General features: G+C 37.3%; 1 protein-coding gene across 3 annotated transcripts in view; it reads right to left on the reverse strand.

Moving 5' to 3' along the window:
* GABRA2 (gamma-aminobutyric acid type A receptor subunit alpha2) overlaps positions 1-20,226 on the reverse strand; it is a 130,868-nt gene extending 110,642 nt beyond the window's left edge. For 2 of the 3 annotated variants that reach the window (XM_014787078.2, XM_087434263.1), the window contains exons 1-2: positions 18,988-19,079; positions 16,388-16,503 (exon numbers count right to left, since the gene is read on the reverse strand). In XM_014787078.2, coding sequence (XP_014642564.1) covers positions 16,388-16,503; positions 18,988-19,079 — 208 coding nt within the window. Of the gene's footprint in view, positions 1-16,387; positions 16,504-18,987; positions 19,080-20,041 lie in introns of those variants that run through there. The other variant, XM_014787080.2, reaches the window with a different exon arrangement.
* Positions 20,227-20,624: the final 398 nt, after the last annotated feature.

Below are 20,624 nucleotides of genomic sequence, written 5' to 3' on the forward strand. Positions count from 1 at the left end.
GAGAGAAATAAAACTTGATTGTTTTAAGTCAAGAGTTGTTACTGTGGCATAAGCCAGTTAATTCAGATGAAAAATACCCTTAGTAAACAAAAGTAGGTCTCTGATCCTATAAAACTGAGATCCAACTCAGAACAGTGGTGCACAAAAGCCCCCCTTTGAGGTTAATGAGAAAAATGCTAGTCAGACTCATCTAGTGATAAGGCTGATCTTACTATTCATATTTATTTTTCACTTTCAGCTAAAAGGATACAAATAAAGTACTATGAGAGAATGGAGGAAGACACCATCATTTTTAACCAGAAACTTGAAGACAGATGATTCAGTCCAGTGATTGGACAACTTGCACCAGAATCAAGAACATTTGATGAAATACAGATTCCTGGGTCCAAACCAAAACTGATTAAATCTTTGAGGATGTGCTAAATTTGCATTTAACAAGTTCTACAACTGATTCCTTCATGGCGTTCATGAGAAATTTTGGTTTAGGGGCAGAGGCTGCAAACTAATAATGCCAGGTGTATTTTGTTTGGGACGCACAAGATTTGGTTGGTTTGTATTTGAATTAGAATTGGTTGGCCTTTATGAATTAAGAAACTTCCCATAAAAATTGATATTTCCAACCACTTTTGAAAAATAATTAGAATATCTGGCACCTCTAACCTCAAATGCTTATATGGCAAGAAGCAGATAAAACTTAGCCCTCTTCACACCAGGAATGAAAATACTCCAGTTCCTCAGTCTCCATAATGTCAACTCATTCTTTTATCTGTCCTGCCCAAGGGGAGCATTAGAGTTCTGGTCCCCTTGTCTTGGTTTCTGAATGCTTTGTCACACAGACTGGAGATTATGCTCTGGAAGGTGGGAAAAAGGAAAGCCATTGAAGAATGCTCAGCAGAAGAATTACAAAATCAAATTTAATTAAAAAATAAAATTCAAAATAAAAATCTGGCAATACAGAAAACAGGATAGGGTTAGGTTTTACACTCAAATGTGTTTTGGGGCAGCAGCATATTTATCAGCCAGGCAAGTAACCTGACTGAGTGACAAGGACTGAAGGAGATCTCAGGCTAAATGTAGAGGATACACCCCCTCTAATAGGGGAAGCTGTTACTTAGTTTCAAATTCTGTCATCAATTCAATTTCAATTTCTGTCATCAGGAATTTTGGCCTGGGGTCATCATATCTGGCATTTTTAAAAGAAAAGACAGAAACCTACCTTTTTATTGGAAACGTCCTGATTTCTCAGTTTTAAATTAATTATTTATCTAATACCAAAACAGGCCAATCAATTGGGTTGATATCTGTGTATTAGAAGATAGCAGAATTAGCATCAAGAGACCGCAATGAAGTAAGAGAATTTGAAAAATTGTTGTCAGATGAATTTTTTAGCTCTTGTAGCTTGAAAAATATGGACACCATTAACCATGCAAGAGAACCACAGGATGAAAGGAAGTTTTAGGCAGCAAAATTATGAATTTAGTTCCTAGAAGTTTGAGAAATTCTTACACAAAAGTACAAGTTCATCATTAGCCTATTCATCTATTCAATAAATATTATGATTACCATCTATCTCCTAGAAGCATTACACATAGTACTAGGGCTAGAACAACAGACAAGGATTCATATCTCTGCTTTAGAGAGCTTAGATTCCAATAGGTGGAACACAGAGTTACAAAACAGTACGTTAATGTTATGCCAAATACAGTAATGGGTGATTTGTTCAATAGAGATGTGTGTATGAGGGATGACAGTCACGTAAGGCTGCCAGAAAGAAATGACATCTAAGCTGGAACCTGAAGAAAGGAAAATGTGTTCCCAATAGAAGCAGTAGCTTGTATAAAGGCCCACAGACTAGAGAAAGCCAAATGCATTAAAAAATAAAAACTGAAAGAAGGTTAGTGAATCTAGAACACTTCGTGCAAGATAGTGTTAAGTAGTGAGAGATGAGGCCAGAAAAGTGAACAGAGGCTGTGTAGACTATTTTAAGTGCTCTGGACTTGATCCTGAGAGTAGCGGGTGGTCACAGAAGGGAGTTCATCTGGATAGTAATGAGCAAATTCACATTAGAAAACAGCATCAGGACCAGAGATCACCTACATATGGGTAATATTTGAGGCAACAGAATCGAATGAGATATCTAAGAAAATCATTAAAGTGAAAAGCAATAAGAGGTAAAAGTAGAGAATCTTAGGGAGCACATTTAAGAAGGGAGAGGATAAAGAGGAACCAAAGAATGAAACAGATAAAGAAGGGTAAAGAGACCAAGATCCAGGAAAGAGGAGGGAGTTTCAAGAAGGGGTAGATCCATGACATCAAACAGCAGAGACGTCAAAGGGTGAGCTTTGAAGAGATACCGCCATTTACATCACGTACATAGAGTGCAGAGCAATGTTTAGAAACATAAACATTGACACTGGTAAATATAATTTGGTACATTTATCACTACCTCACTGTACCAATCACTTCTTAATCCAACCTTACTCAGCTTTAAGAGAAGCTCTTAATTGGAATTTTCATGCAATGGAAGTACCTAGTTTCGTACAAACTCCTAATTACTAGGAGTTGGAAGACCAACAGCCTTTATACTCTTCTCGGCTGGCCAGACTTTAGAGCCGGCGTGGCCTTATTCTGCTAGCTTGTATTTGGGCCCATACTCTGTCTCTCCATTTCTCTACAATGAAGAAAAAAAATTGGTTTTAGATTTCTGTTCTAAGAACTGTATTTTCTACTCTATTTGCCTTGAAATAAGCCACAAAAAGATGGGAGAAACTTTAGATGACGGGAGCATTACAGGTCATTAGCTACAGTCTCCTCATCTTCATGTTTTGGAAACTGAGGCAGAGATAATAATTGGCTTGTCCAAGGTCATACACCTTTTATAAAAAGAAAGGGATTTTTCATTTATAAACTAGTGTTTTTAATACTCTTGTATACTGCTTTGCCATCACAGCCTCTTCTTTTTGCTTTGCTTCTGATCAAAGCAAAGGCCCTTTTCCTTCTTAGTGTCTTTAAATTAAAATCCAATCAGTTCTTTAAGAATTTAGGATCCTCTAGGTTTAGAATCTGGTCTCTCTCAGGTACTCTAATATAAATCATGTATAATATTTTTTAAAGGAAATAACACTTTTTATCTGTCCAAAAAGAAAATTTGAAGCATCCTAATTAGAACATAATATAACTTAAACAGAGAGCTCTATTATTTTTCTGTCCTTGAGATTACACATGTGGTAAAATTTTATTTACCACAATACTATATTCAGAATTAAGTTAGTTTTTTATAACCAATTATTTATACTAGTTTAGTTCACAAACTTCATGTCAGTATTTGTTTTCCACAGCTCGTTAACTGGAATAGCCAACACACTTTTATGAAGCAGAGTTCAAATACCACCACAACATTAACACAGATTACTTTTAATTTTTTCACTATATACAGAGATATGTTCTTATTTATAGATTGTGACAGAAGTAATATGTACTGATAACTGGAAAGAGAAATCGTATTTAACCTTATGCAGCAAATCCACAGAAATTAATGGTTAATCTAATATTTACTAGCTATTTTGTAAAAGCATATCCTAAGGAATAAATGTGTCTATAATTATGCTCTGATAAAAATAAGGTTTATCACATTATTTTTAGAAACAGAAATTATGAATTCCTAAATGTCAGAGTAAAACACAAGAGTAATTTAATAATAATAACATGTAGTGAGCACTTAAAGGGCCTCTTCACTGCATTATATTCTTTATGAATGCCCCCAGTGTTGGACCACATGGTAGCCTTAGCTGAGTAGTTCCTTGCTATTCAAAGTGTGGTCCAAGGACCAGCAGCACTGGCATCACCTGGGGCCTGTTAGAAATGCAGCATCTTGAGCTCCAGAGACAACGGAATCAAAATCTGCATTTTAACAATCACCATCAAGGTTATTCATATGCAAATTAAAGTTTTAAGTTTTTTAGATATATCAACTAAGATTTTCCATTTTACAGAGCAGGAAATTGAGGCACAAAGGGATTAAGTAACTTTTCTATTAGCATTAGTACATGTGGCAGGCATTGCTAGTAGCCTACCCGATATCCAACACATCTTCCTTCTTTCTAATAAATCTCCAATTTTAGTCAGGGAAGAAATGTGTCCAATCCTAGGTAGGACATTCATTTTTCCCAGATGTTCTCCTAGCTTAAAACAGCTATGAGATAAATGTGGAAATTAGCTGCAAGTGCTGAGAAGGTTTATTTTTCTGATGAAAGGAATGAATGGAGCTGGTGCCATCCTTTCCTTTTATTCTAGCCTTAACCATAGATATGATAGCTGGAGCTGCAGCAGTCATCTTGGGATCACGAGGTGGCAGCATAAGAACAAAAGTCAACACTAAGGAAGTAAAAAATAAAAGAGTCTGGGTTCTTTATGTTCTTGATGCCATCATTTAAGAACTCAGTCAAGTACTTGGAGGCACCTTCCTACAGATGTCTTATTTGTGAGAAAAACTGATCCCCACTGAAGTGACTGCAGATAGATTTTTCTATTACTTTCAAACAAACACACTCCTAACTGGTAAAGGTTGCCATGATATTCCTCTTTCACCTATATTTTATTATTTTATTCCAACGGGTGCAAGGTTTCCTTTATTTTCAATCGGCATTAAGTTTGCACTATAAAAAGCCACTTGGATTATATCTTCTAATGTCTTCAGACAGAAGTATATAGTGTCACACCACCTCTCAGAGCCTGTGGGGAAAATTAGGAAATGACAGGCCACAAAACAGTTCCCTATAGGGAAAGTATTTGATGAAGACACATGTGCTTTCCACCTCGATAACTTTCACATCCACTCACTTAAACATGCACCTGCCCACTTTCCTCATCTGCCGAGAGATTTTGCTAAACCTCCCGGCTGTTCCCAGGCAGCAGCAACCGTGGCAGAAATTGTAGCTGCCCCTGCAACTGGTGGCAGTCAGATGTCTGCGAGTGAGACGCCTGTATTAGTAGCTGTCACCAAAAATGACAAAGACTAGGTTGGATGTGGCAGCAGCTAACAGAGAGTGACAAAGGCTGGCAACGTCAGTGTAACAAGCAGAACTCTGTAAATATCTCCATCCTGAGTCAGCAACTGTGTCCCATGGAACTTTTCATCAGCCCTGTGTTTCAAAGACAATAATGTAAACTCTAAATGACCCTCCCTGCTCAAGCCATGAGTCACATCACCAGCTCAGTGGCAGCCAAAAATACCTCCAAGAGCCCTTCAGATAATCTGGGAAGCTTGCAAGAATGAAAGTTGAAAGGAATTCTTCTGCTATAGCAATATTCTCCTCACGACTTCATCTGCCTGGTCCTCTCCTTTAAGAATTCAGACATCATTATTTGAATTTATATGTTTTAAGAATAACAAGTCAATTTTTGATATTTAATCTATTTTAAAGGGTGACATACTTTAATATAAGCATTCCTAATCATACAATTCTATATACAGTTTTCTTGTTAGTTATCTTTGATCCCATAATTCTGTAATTCTTAAGGCAAAAGCTACTCAAAATGATAAAAGGATACTCAGTTTTAATTTTTAGTTATCAAAGATCTACTGTTCTCTTAGTAATGCTCTAATGACTTCATTCAAAATGGCTCTACATTCACTTCCAATCCTTTCTAACATTTTCACCACCCAAACCCACCCCATCTACTCTCCTAAGATTCTGAAGGTTCTCTTCCTCCATTATCTGTTGGATGATTCTTTTGCTATTCTACAAAGGACAATCATCAGCCTCACATTTTTTGCTTCGATGGTTATCCTCTCACATGCCCTAGATAACTAATTAACTCTACTCTCCCATACTCCCCTCTACCCGACCTGAACAACAGCCTCGCAATTCCATTTTATTTTAATTAAGACTTCCTCTCTCCACATCCAAATTTTAATCTTCCTTGTAAACCTGGCTGGCATTTTAGCCCACTCTTTCCTTTCTTGAGAAATTGGGGTGTTTCTCTATGTAATCATGGGAACAAAAATGAATTTGTTCCATTTTCCCTAATTCTCTGACTATGGCTTAATTTTATGCTTAATTCTACTGTAAAGCTTCTAAAAAATTCATATACTTGAAAAAATTTGGACTCTCCAGCCCAAATATCTGAGTAGTAATTCTGTATCTTTTGCTTTCGAAAATCTAAAATCTAAAATCTAAAATCTCCTCATGAGTAAACAGAAGTTAACTGGAAACCTCTCATCATTTTCTAAAAGTCTCCTGTGACATTGTGTTCCTCCTCTAAACCACTTCTCCAATTCAAGTCCAGAGTTCTCTGTCCTGGAAAGTTTTTAACATACACCATTCTAAAAGCACCTGTTCCTTTTACCTTCTTAATAGAAGTCAAATGCCTTCCCAATACTTACTAAAATACTTATGTACCACTACAAAGCATGATCTAAATAATGGTTTGGGAACACCATTGGGAGACATTTATAATTTTTATCCTGTCCTCAATCTTCCTTAAGCTCGTGACATAACTCTACTCCTCTACTCATAGAAAAAATCCAATTGTACTACTCATTATATCATATTCCCGAAATACTCATAAAATCGATGAGACTTTACTAACCATCTCCACAAAATAGTTGAAAATAGCAATAACTTCTTTTTGACATATTTTTCTGTGGATACCATATCAGAAGAATAAAAACCTTACATTCTCTTTTATTATATTTTAAATCATATTAGTAACACCCTAACTCAACACACCCTTTAAGACTACTGAAATACCTTTATACAGAAAGAACGCTGCCACACATGCTGCTGGAACAATCTTTGTGCTACATTTTGCATTCATTCCCCTAAAAGGGTACTAACATCTTGAATGTTAACGAAGATATTTATAAAAAAGATTCTCTTATAACAGAGTACTATATTTTTGAATTTTATGGGAAACTATTTTTTTGTTTGGTGTTTTTAACATGTTTTAAATATTGAAGTAAACAAAAGGAATGTAGAAAAGATTAAATAAAAATGGACACCACTTAGATCAAATTAAGATGGAGATGGACTCATGCTTTTCTACATGCTAGTTTTTGAATTTATCAAAAAGGTATAATAAAACATACAAAGATATAAAGACTACTACCTAATATAAGTAAGTTAATTAAAATGCAAAAACACAGTGGAGAATTCAAAGGGATCTATATCTTATAAATTAATATCCCTAATTTGATGAGCTTCTATATGAAATTTTTTTAGATTTAAACATTAATTTTATTCTTGTCATCCTTTCTCCTAAATGATAAGATCTATACCTCAAAGGATGAGGGTATTTCAAGTTTAAAACAAGTTTTCAGAATTCTGTGTTGTGTCAGGAACGTTAAAAATTCAAAAGAAATAAACTTGATACTCATTACATTACACCCTCATGTCATTTATTTTTTTATTTCACAGGGCGTGACTAGTTATTATTTAACTCATCTGTAGCTCAAAACAAATTAAGAGAAAGCAGAAAATAAGTCTTCCCTAAAAAAGAACTGAGGCATATCCAGAAGTTTCAACCAGAATTAACACTTACCTCATTACCTCTGGGAATGCCACTCAACACAAACAGTCTCAACACCCCCACTACAGACACAGAAAGACATGCTCTCTGGATGTTATACTGTTCTGTACATATCATAATTCTCAGCCTGTCAGTAAATGTACCAGAAATCACTCTGCCTTTTATGAGAAAAGACTTACAGCTCAATTTAAAAAAAAAATAGCGTAGTTATACAGTATTCTTAACTAAGGAAGGAAAGAATAAACCAATATCCAGCACACTCAAAAGGCAGAAAGAGCCAAAATATGGTGCGATATGAATTTCTGTAAAGACTGAGTTTGTTCACCATAATATTTCCAGTATTTACAATAGGACCTAGCAAATCCTTGGCCCTAAGTAAGGAACAGTTGAATAAATGAACTATGCTTATAGCTACAGGATTTGGCTAACTCTAGGTATATGGTACAAGTAAAAGTGATTTCTTCTCTAAACTTCAATAGCATGTTCTTATAACAGAACACATGTTTGTACTGTTTCAAGTTATTTTGAGAACCATAGTGTACCCATGGTAACCGCCCTCCTAGAGACTTCATCCCCTGGAGACCTTGTACATCTTTATATCCTGCTGAGTGTCCGGCACATCATAAGCCTCCAATACACGTGTGAAGAAACAGAATACTAGAATAACTTCATTTGACTCTTTCCATGTTAACACACTGCACAGTAATGAATTGCTGACTGGCCAAGCTGTTCACTTGGCCATCTCCACTACCGATATAGATTTCTACAATAGGATTGAGCTGTAGCAATAAAAAAATAACACTAAAAGAAATGGATCGGTCATGCCTATGGTCCAATTTATCTACTGTGTTTTAAGGGGGGGAAAAAAAGAAAAACTCTGATTGCACCTGAGCTTAAATGCTAGAGGTTAAAACAACACAGTGAGTGAGCTATGCTCCTGCCTGAATGAGCAAAAATAAAAATCCCTCAAAATTATGACCGAGAGCAATGCCTTTCCAGCAGCAGTGGCTGAGAGAACAAACTGCTACTAACCAAAAATGTTTTCAGGCGAAAACAAAGCCTTAGCGTTAGTTCATTAAAATATGGGTGGTATTCTCTGGTTCATGTACTTCGATAATGTCACCTTAAATTTTGTTGGAGAGATGCTGTTTGGGAAGAAAGTGCCAGCATCCAATCTAACGCATACCACTGCTGCCATGTATTCAGTCTGTCTTTCCTAGGAAATAATCACAAGCTGTATATCTAGTTAAAACAACAAACTGAGAAAAAGTTCTGCGAAACTACCTCGCTCTAACCGTTTCTGAAGAAGCCTGTGTTAGCACCATTCTCTGACAGGGAGTGGACTAGAAACACAGCATTAGTGAGGGTGTGAAGAAATACTAAGATGTTCCTTACTCTTTCCTTGAAATATTGAAAAGAAGCCAAAACCCTGCATATAGCATCACCATGTTTCTCTAACCTAGCATGCACTGTGGTGAAGCCCATTTCCACACAAGAGAGCAAGTAGTAAGACCCGCCCCAGACCAAATTGAAGGAGCTGACTTAGAAAGTCGTGTCCAGAGTTTCCAGCCTCCCCATGAGCATCCCACTTCGGGCAGCCAGCACTTTTCTGCTTTCTGTTTCATGCCTCCCACAGAATAATTTTAAATGAATAGGAAATGACAAATGACTTGATATCGGTCATTGACACATTTACCGAAAGCTATTTACACCCTTGTTTGAAATCCCCCCAACCTATTTCCATTTTCTCACTCATGAAATAATCAAATGCAGTGTTCCATGTGACCTTTAAGAAACTCAAGTAGGTGGAGAAGATCTGGTGGTAGAGAGTGATCAAGTCTCTGAAATCTTCTTATGCCTAAGGCTTATTCTGAAGGTTATCCTACTTGGACACTTTAGGGGACCCCAGAAAGCTGAGTCTAAGGAAAGACTTTCCCTTAGATTCCCAGCTGCCTCATGCCTCTTTGGGAGCATCAGCCCCAACCACAGCTGCTGAATAAGGAGGAGAATACCAAATATCACAGCTTTTCAAAAAAGCAGAGGTCCCAATAGTCGAGTTTACCCTCCCCCCACCTGAGACTAGAACTTAACAGCTTAATCTCTTCCTTTCTGCCCATCTTACAACCCACTTTTCCCGATCCCCCTTCTTCCAATTCTATGTAGAGATTTCAGACCATTCTCAGTGTGTTCTCTTCCTCCTAATGCCTCCACTACCCCTCACCTCCCATGATGCTGTCAAGCATCAGGCATTCACTTTACAGCTGCAAGACCCAGAGTTTTTGCCATTCAAGTACTTAGCACATCGCAGGTTAGGTTGGTGGACGTGCTTTTAGTTTTATGTCCTTAAAATCATCATCAACGCCATATAGTGAGGGTTTTTTTGTGTGTGCGTGTGAGGAAGATCAGCCCTGAGCTAACATCCATGCCAATCCTCCTCTTTTTACTGAAGAAGACTGGCCCTGAGCTAACATCCGTGCCAATCTTCCTCTACTTTATGTAGGATGCCGCCACAGCATGGCCTGACAAGCGGTGCATTGGTCCGCGCCCGGGATCCGAACCGGGCCGCCAGCAGAGGAGCGCACGCACTTAACCGCTACATCACAGGGCCGGCCCCCATACAGTGAGGTTTTTATTCTATAAATATAACTTTGCTCCAGTAGGCAAATTCATTATCATGAATTGATGATGTGAAGTGTTATATGTCATGATAATAATTATAAAGAGCAATAAATATGTCATATTTATTTTGTGATTGGTTTTGTTTTCAGAGATTCTGTACCTATACAAAGGCGTGTCCACAAAATGAAACTAATTGCATAAGAAACACACAAACATCTCCTTTCTTTAAAACTGGACTATAAGTGCTACAAATTTATCCTTTTTTTAGAAGTCACAGTTTTCATAAAGTAAGCAAAACATTGGATGTTTTCCTCTATTGCATTCATAGTAGAAGTAGTGAGTAGGACCAGCAATAACAGCAATAATATCAATATGTATTGAGTTCCTACTCTACATGTCAGACACTATCCAAAGGGTTTGGATGCAAAAAGAAAATTTAAATCCCCAGAGAACCTATAAGTCAGATAATTTTACTCCTATTTTACAAATAAAGAAATCAAAGCAAGGAGAGGTTGAGAAACATGCTAAAAATTTTGTAGTTATTATACAGTGGCAACAGAATTCAAACCCAAAGGTGGTACACAGAGGCACTGATCTTAACCACTAGTTTATAAAGTCATATGATGCTATTTTTGAGGTCAGACTCCCTCTTAGGTTCTGAGAGAGATCAGATTTTTCTATATCAATTTTTTCCCACTGGATAGCCTATATTTTATTTTTATAAATTTGCAAGTAAAATTCATAGGAACATGTTATCATACATCTCTCTACAGCCCGAGGATAAATATCCAAGAGAGAAGTTGGAAACTGACCTTCAGACCCTAAGTCTGTGGTCTGACATCACGTTTTTCATGATTTTAAGTGTAAAGCTTCTTCAAGGTTTCAGAGTATAAAATAAAAGCACTGGGGGAAAATTCCATCTAGACAACCTCCTTGAAACAGCTTTTCAAAATGCAGTTAAGCATGGTACTCAATCTAGACTTTCCAGACTGAATCTATAATTTATATATCAAGACTTGTCATTTCTAATAGTTGTCATTGTTGAGCATGGTGGATGTTAGCTGTCATAAATATACGAGGCCAATCTACACATTCATTTTTCCAATGACCCCATAAAATTGGCCCCAAAACCAAATGTTGCTCCTTTTATTGTTAACAATTTGAAAGCCTCTTATGGAATGTAAAAATCCATGGTGGTACCCCAAGTTGTTAGCTCCAATGATGAAAATGAAGACAAAGGGAAAAAATTGATTCAGTTAGTAGTTCTAGCTAATCTGAATGTATGGGCTTGGTGGATAAGATATCAAGACAAACCCATCTTAGGTTTCCAGGCTCACAAGAAAGTAAGTCTACTAAATACACAAGATCTACCAATATCTTCTTGGCATGTTTTCAAAGGATACTACTTCCTAAAATGATGTTCTCCTTGAAGAACTCTCCTCTGCTATTCCTAGGAATACTAGTGCTTATCAATTGTATGTCACATTATGATTTCTTAAGAATTTTAATTTACTTGAGTCACATAACATCTTTGTGAGATATAAACAGAATAAATAGAACTTCTCCCATTTCACAGATGAATAAATTAAGTCACAGATGGAATAAATAAATCACCCAAAATCACACAGTAGGTTCATGGCAGAATCACAACTAACATAAGTCAAGAGTTTGAGTAATTGGTGTAACAATTGTTTGAATTCACCAAGAACTCAGTTGAAAATATGCTGATGTTAATAGTGAAAGGTCGTGGTAATTAAATGATGATCACTCCATTGACTTTAAGGATAAGGTAAGTTCTATAGTTGATTCTTTTCCTGGTAGCGTATTAAAATAAAATAAAATAAATAAACAAAATTAAAATTCATTCAAGAAATATTTAATTGAGTGCTTACTATGTGCCACGCACTGTTCTAGATGCTTGGGAACCAAACAACAAAACAGGCAAAAAATTCCTAACCTCAGTGAGCCTACATTCCAGCAAAAAAGATAAAAATAAACAATTGACATATGGTAATAAATAAATAAATAATCGTATACATTAAAAGACAATACATGGTAAGGAAAAAAAGAAAAAATGAAGCTGGGTAAGGGGGTTGAGAATTGCTAAGAAGTAGACAGGTTGTAGTATTTATTTGGTTGGTCAGGGTAGGCCTCATTGAGAAGGTGAGATCAGTGGATACGCAGGAAAGAGGAACAGCCAGGGGAAAAGCTCCAAGGAGTATCCTGGTGTGTTCAAAGAACAGAAAGGAAGCCAGTGTGACTGCAGCAGTGTTAGCAAGAAGGAGAGTTGTGTGAGGCGAGGTCAAAGAATCAGGAGACAGATCACGCAGGGCCTTGGAGGCCACCACGGGAAATCTGGTTCTTATTCTGAATGAAGTAGAAAACATTGTAGGGTTTTGAGCAATTGAGTGGCATGATCTGACTTAAATTTTAAAGAGGATCAATTATTAATCATTAATACTTTAAAATTTTATCACTCAATATATTGTATAGCCTTTGTCATATATATGAATCCCAATCTACCCTTCTCCTCTCAGAATAAAATACTATTATTCTCATATTCCCACAGAAAATACCAAAGCCCAGAATGTCTAAGTAATTTATGTAGGGTAAGATCTAGTAAGTGGCAGAGCCAGGTGAAAAGCACAATTTTTCTAACTCATAGTCCAAAACTGATTGCGCTTTCTGATATACTCATTTATATTAAAGTTATAAAGGAAAGAAAATAATAATTGAGATTAATTTTCCAGATTATTCATCAATAGAGATGTTCAGTTTGAAGTATTAAAATTGAATCAAACTCATTTTTTCCTTACTGTTAATTTCTGGGACATAATGATACAAGTAATTTCCCTGAACTTTCTATTTGAAATGACAAATGAACATTTAGGCTAAGAATTTTGGATGCAGAAGTAATCATAATAATAATTTAAATTTACAACAGTACATTTAGAAAGTTTTTCAAAGTCTTTTAGTTATGGCTATTTATGACTTCTCTACTATACGCCAGTCACTGTGCTAAATTCTTTGCATATGTCGCTGTACTTAACATTCATCAAAAACTCTAAGAATAGTATTAGTAATCCCATTTTATACATTACAAATGTGGACCCAGAGAGGCTAAGAACTGAAAGGTCACAGGACTGCTCAGGACCAGAGCTCAGATTTTACCTAAATTTCCAGTCTAATGTCAGGTTCTCTTCAGTAAGCCACACTACCTTCCTGGAGCACGATGCTCAGCATATCACCCCAACATTCCTAACTAAAAGGTCAGCCAGATGTGAGTAGCTGCATTTTACAGATGACTAACTGCTCATGGAAAAGTTAATCAAGCAATCAGCATTTATTTTATGGCCACAATATGCAAATCAATATTTAGTTGCTGAGAGCACAGAGGATTTATGATACAGTATCTTGCCTCAATGAGCTCACAATCTTGTTAAGGTAACACGAGACATATAAAAAGGTAATAAATAACCCAAGATAGCACATAATAAGTACCTAATGAGATATAGAGCCAACAACCACTTAAGAAATTCAACAGAGAGAAAATTGAATCTGGGTGCTTCAATTCAGTTAAGAAAGTTTGTCACTAAAGAGAACTAGTGTTGAGGTGATCTTCACAGGAAAGGTAGGTAGGGTTTAGATAAGCAGAGAAGAAGAGGAAAAATAATTCCAGTGAGAGGGGATAATATGACCAAAGGCCAAGGGAGAGATTATCAACAGAAAATGAATAGATGCATTTGAAGTGCAGGACAAAGGGGAGGCAAAGTGAAAATGAAGCCAGAGAAGTAGATTGTAGAAAACCTCCTCCTAAGGGAGGAGGGAAGAAACAGATCTTTGCTGAATTGTTGGTGTGCAGTACCTGGTTTGTGTACATTTTTTGTTTATGTAATCCTCTCAACAACCTTATCAGGTAAAAAGGTAGATATATCATGGCCATTTTATTATTATTAGTTTTTTTGCTGAGGAAGATTAGCCCTGAGCTAACATTTGTGTCAATCTTTCTCCACTTTACATGTGGGCTGCCGCCACATCATAGCTGATGAGTGGTGTAGGTCTGTGCCTGGGATCCAAACACATGAACCTGCGAACCCGCAAACCCGGGCCGCCAAAACGGAGCAAGCAAAACTTAACCACTAAGTCACAGGGTGGAGTCCATCATGGCCATTTTAAATGAAGGGAAACAGAGATTACCTGGCTGAGGCGTAGCTTTGTGTGTGGATGGAGCAGAAATTCCAATCTATATCTATCTGCCTCCAAGGCCTATATTCCTTCCACTACTCCTCACTGCCCCATCTCCCGAAGGCAATGGGCAGTCACTGAAGGTATCCACTCTCTTCTCTTGAAGAGAGTGACCTATGAAAAGCACTATAAGAATAAAAGAAGACTAATCTGACTGTAAGATATCGGCATATGTCCAACAGCAGAGAAGGACTGGAGAAGGGCCATGTAGTCTACCGCATTAACCCAAATAATATGGTGACGAGGATGAATATTCGAGTTCTGACAATGGAAGTAAAAAAGAATGTAAGAGATATTACAAAAGAAATATAAAGAGATAAATGGCAATACCCACAGCCTGCAAAAGGTAGTTTCTACTACCCAACCATATACCCAGTGTGTAAATATTTCTCCTAAAACTGCAGAGACAAAATCCAGTATAGCTCAAATATTTTAAGTTTTTTGACAGCACATGATTTATTTAAAAACAATAAAATCTATGGCTTAGGAAAAATATCTGCTTTAATGCAATCTACGTCTCAAACCACCATTATGCATTACGACAGCCTTATGCTCTGCATACTTCTATTACATGTTTGGCAATAACTCATTGCCATATATGCTAACATGGACAGTAATTCCTTATATTCATGCTCATTAGACATATTAATTACTAAGGAAATATTCTTTTACCTCTAGTTTTTCCTTTTAGAAACCCAAGTATATATTAAACAATTGAATTCTCTCTGAGAGATATAATGTGTCATATTTCTGAACATTATTCCTCCTCTGCACTTCTCTCTTAAAATGCGAGGTACCACTCAGGATTCAGGTCAAAAACTAATAGCAATTAAATGGCATACTATTTAAAAACAAGTTGGCTCTTTTCTGACTTTTACTCCCGGACAATGCAAACCATACAACTGTTAAATATATAGAGAATTAACAACCACCTATATTTTTCAAAGAAAGTATTCACATAAACACCAGGCCTTTCAGTCAATAAACATCTTTTCAAGCAACTTAATAGTTGCAAAGTTGCCAACCTGGTAATAACCAGGCTAACTATATAAACCTTTGATTAGTATCAAGTCTTCAACTAATTTGTCTTAATTTTGAATTAATTGTGAAATTGAACATCCTAATAAGTATAACATACATGTGATAAATGTGTGCAAGTGGATATACACGTACTTATCTCACACTAGAATTGATGAGTAACAATATTTGACTCAGAATCCTTTTAGGAATTACACACCTACCCTACTTTCACCTAATCTCCTTAATATCACCCAGATATGCTGTAGGATAATTAAAATCTAACATATTAGCCAAGCCTAATTTTCTTTACCTTTACTGACTAAAAAAACATTTGTTCTTCTGGGTTGAAAAAGAATGTTTAAATTTGAAATCAAACTGCCATGGCCCAATAAATTTAGGCCTACAGCTAACATATATCTAAAATGTCTTTGAAAGTTTCAAGAATGCCAAACCTGTGCTGTATTTTAGAAATGTCACATGCATGTGTAAAGAAATATCATCAAAGAATCCTAAAAAGCATACTTGTTGAAATACAATCCAGATAGTCTTTAATTTTTTTATGTTCCTCATTTCTGCATATCTCTACTGATGTGAAAATAGGCATCTGTAAAACGTGATGAAGGAAACCCCAATACTACACAAGCATATCTGCCCAATAATGCTATGCTTTAACATACTTTAAGTTTGAAAAACTTAGCCATTATAAATATAAACTAATTTAAAAACTATTCATGCAGAAAGTCTAGGCTCTTATGATGTTAAGCGTTCTATAAAAGATATGTTAAATACATTATGTGTGTATAAAAGGAATCACACATAATGTTTATTTCCATATACCTTACTTTCTATTATGCAGGGTTTTTAAACACATGGCAATGCATTCATATATAAAATGTATTAAAATATGAATATTAACCTTAACTTTTAAAGGCATTATTTTGTGAGAGTTTAAAAAAAGTAAAACTATTTTTACCTCCCAGTCCTGGTCTAAGTCGATTATCGTAACCATCCAGAAGTCTGTCTAGAATTCTTGTAAAGATGGTAATGTTATTTTTAGCCTCATCTTCTTGGATGTTAGCCAGCACCAACCTAAAGAGATAATTTTACAAGCTGATATATATACATATGTGTGTTTTGCAAGTGCCAACATGCTCTTCTGCCCTGAATTGAATTTTAAGATTTCCTAAATTATTAGTGCCACCCGTTTTCCTCTTTTTTTTTCACTTCTATAAATACCAGTGTGTCTATGGGGAAGGTAAACATGCTGTTGAAAATTGATACTAAATACTAGATTATCAGAAAGTTTGGTGTCAAAATTATTTCAGATTTCTACCACTTAGCATTGTGTATGCACTAGTCATTTTTTTCTATAGTCCATTCCCTAGAATATATTATGATTGTAGATGATCACATGCAGACACTATTAGTAATGTTATTCTGCACTTAAAAAGGTACAGTAACCAAAGGGACTCCTGAAATGATTCTTCAATGATTTGAATATTAATTGGAAAATAAATTGCCTCCTTGGAGGCACAAAATTTCTCTACCTTCCTCATAAATGTCTTTCTTTTTCTCTTTATGTCTTTTTGTCTTTTAAACCAAGACTATTTCCTTACTTTGGGTATACCTCCACCCAATGGCCAAGCGCAATATAGACATCAGGGAATCTCCGCTGGCTGTGATCCAGGCTCCACTGTAGCCAGGAGGTGGAGGTGGGCTCTGAAAGGTTCAGCAGCTCACACACAGCTGCAGACAGCCTTGGAGGACTACCCCTCCTGACTGATCTCAGAGGAGAACCATAGGGGTCACCTAAAGATTAACAGGCTCAGTTACTTTTGCATGTGTGAGAAATTTGCGGAAAGAACAAATGCACTTAAAATATCGCCAGAAGAGGGTTAGAAACAGTGATTTTCTCCATTATTTCTCCATCAGAAAGCCAGAGACCTGATTTTGTGACATCCAGCAATTTGGTGCAGAAGCAAGTGGATGTATAAAACAGAATGTCCCTCTTCACTGTCATTTTTTTTTTCCCCCAGAATGATTCAGAGATTTAAATTACTGGCCCAAAAAAAGAATCATTTATATAATAGAATAAAATACTGGCATGAGCACTCCTGGTCAAATATAGAACAGAAAACTAGTAGAGCAAAATATGGCTAATCACTGAGGATTTTCAATGATTATTAATTGACTATAGTTTGTTCATGCCTTTAAAATCAAAGATTACATGAAATTGCATTCTGATCAAGGTATATCATGTAAAATAACATTGACAGAGTCCATTTGCATTTAAATGATTACACAGCTAGCAGCTAAAATTAGTCATAATACATCAAAAAATTGCTAACCAACTTCAAACAAATATTCTCTTGAGAGCAGAAAAAATATTAAAACATTGATATGAAGATAAACATTTAAAAATTATGTTAGCAAATTAGTTCATACCTTCCAGCCTCAAGTTTCTATATTGTCTTAAGCTAATTTTAAAACCAATCACTAACACAGTTATAAAGTTCCACACAGAGATTTTCACTCAAAAGTGTTTTTTAATCACGTCACGTTTTCTTTCTAAATTCAATATTAAGATGTTAAATGAGGAGATATTTTCCAATTAAAAACAAGGCTTTGTAAAGAGACTTCTTTTCAATTCTAGAAAATATTTTCATACTTTGACAAATACTTGGATAGGAAAATGAAAAATGAAAAGGGAAATAAAGGTATAATAAAGACATTGTTTTTTAAAAAAGGAATGGTTACATGAACATTCTTATGAATTTTGTATTTTAAGTCCTCTGGTGTTTTGAAAACTATATCTTAAAGGCAATAGATAAAAGATGTGCATTAACGATAAAAATCAGAAAAAAGAAACTATAAGATGAAGTTATTGAAAGCAATAAAAACTAATTTCATGTCTGTAGAACATAGGCAAAACAAAAAATTACCTGTTTAAAATAAGTACCCTTTATGACAGTAACCATTTTTGGAATAAAAGATCTCTAAATCAATAATATGAAAAGTTGACCAATAAATCAAGCTTTTGTTTTATTGTTTGTGATTGTGAAGTTGTATACTATCTCCACCTAGAGGTTTAAGACTTACACGTCATTTGGGTTTTCTATGTTGATTAAAAGAGCCAAGACCACAAAAATAAAAGAAAAGAATTAAGCTAATACTCAAATCATTTTAGTTTGTGCTTTTCTGTTTGGTTTAAAGGAAAACTATTGGTTTCTTTACTGAATTTTGGTGTTATTATAAGTGCATATAACTTAACCATTTCAATTCCTTGCTAGAATATGCCATTCAAAGGCTATTCTTTTCTTCAGTGGTTTTTTGGTTTTTTTTTTTTTTTAAATGTTTCTGTTCACTTTGGTATTTTATGGCTAAAAACAAGAAGCAGTGAACTTTTTCATAGTCTCTGTTACTTCATAATTCAGTTTCCTAGTACAGCCTTTTTTCATTAGAAATAATTTTTCAAAATACTCCAGCTTCTTAAAAGCCAGCCCTGCATTGATGGCATTCAAGAAACACACCTTTACCCTGAATTAAAAGAGTCAAATACAATCAATGTCTCACCTGGCTGGGTCCCACACCAAGAAAACAAGAAGGAGCAACTGCATGTTGTAGATGTTCAATTTCGTGCTCATCACCACTCTTTGTAAAGCCATGGAAGAAAAACAAAATACACTTAAAATTCCATTCAGTCTCACCCCCACATAACCCAAAAGAATGTCATTTCAATTGGGAATTGGAGTTAAAGCTACTCCATAATTGGAGATTATTCCAGTGGAGTGAGGGTAGGGTATGGTGATTGGGGGAGAGTGTTTTTCTTTTCTTTCCTTTTTTTTCTTTTGACATCAAGATGACCAAGTAATCAGACTTTGCTCTGCCAGAAACTTGCCCCAGCTCCATCGTCAGCAAACACTGTTTTGTGCTCACACACACGTAATAATAACACACGGGACTCTGAACTGACATACGAGCTGGAGAAGAGAATGGGTTGGAGGGGAGGATAAAAAGGGGGAGGAGAGATGGGTACTTCATGTCACAATCCCCTCCACCAAGACCACCTCCGAAACCACAGCGGGAAAAGCAAGGGGCGGCCAGCCCACTTTTTCGATTATTCTTTTCATTACAGTGAACTGCCGTCCTCACGTCTTCACTTCTTTACTCTCTCTCAAATGAAATGAAATAAAATAATCTCCCTCCCTGCCCATCCACAGTTGCCCAAGACCACATCTTTGAGGCAACCGGATTCGGATCAACTGCTGCGAAACGACGCGTTTGACAGCTGTTCCGGAGCCGACCACCACGATCCGAGCACGAGCGTGAGGCTCCGGGATCCAGCAGCGGCAGCAGCAGCAACCCCCGTGTGCAAAGTTGAAGACTATAACAGAGCCAGGCGAACGTGCTGCCGGGCGGGCGTCTCGGATCTTATTGTAGTTGCAAATATGCTTCTGGTGATGAGTATCGAAATTATTTTTTAAATGTGCTGGGGAGAAGGGGGTGACCTGAACCTCCTCGGTTTCCAGGGAGCAGCAGAGAATGGGGTGGGGGGAGATGAGGCATGCACGGAAGGCAGAGGCAAATGGGAAAGGGTTCTCTGTGGGACCAACGTGTGCGACCTTACCTGAAACAGCAAGCAGAATTAGGTGTTTTCCTCCTTTGCCCTGATCTTGAGGAGATGGGAAACTTGAGAGAGAGAGAAAAAGAGAACGAGAGAGAGACTGACTGCAGCAGCTGAGCGGGCAGGGAGCGAAGGGCCGGCGGAAGCCGAAGGGAAGCGCGAGGAGCGGCGGCGGCGCGAGGAGTAGAAGGAGGCGAAGGCGTCCGTAGTGGCGGTGACGGGCGGAGGAGGAGGAAGAGGAGGAGGGAGAAGCGTTGGAAGAGCGGGCGGGGTGGGGGGACGCGAGCGGAGGCACCGTGCGCGCAGGCAGTGGCGGGCACGAGCCCTACGCCTGGAGGAGGAGGAGCCAGGCCCGGGAGGAGGGCGAACGAGGTTCCCCGAAACGCAGCGACCCCCCACCCGCACCCCGCCCCGATCTCGGGTAACCGGCTGTCGCCCGCCGGGCACCTGCAGCGGCACAGCCCCAGGCGGCAGCGGGCGCCCCGGTGCGCCCCGAGCGCCGCTCCCCGCGCCCACGCGCCGCCCGGGACTGCTCCCCGCGGCTGCCCGCCGGGCTCCCCGGAGCCCCCGAGGGTCCTGAGGGTCT

This window comes from Ceratotherium simum, chromosome 8 (genome assembly GCF_057802395.1).
Source record: "Ceratotherium simum simum isolate JZ-2026a chromosome 8, ASM5780239v1, whole genome shotgun sequence".
NCBI classification, from domain to species: domain Eukaryota; kingdom Metazoa; phylum Chordata; class Mammalia; order Perissodactyla; family Rhinocerotidae; genus Ceratotherium; species Ceratotherium simum.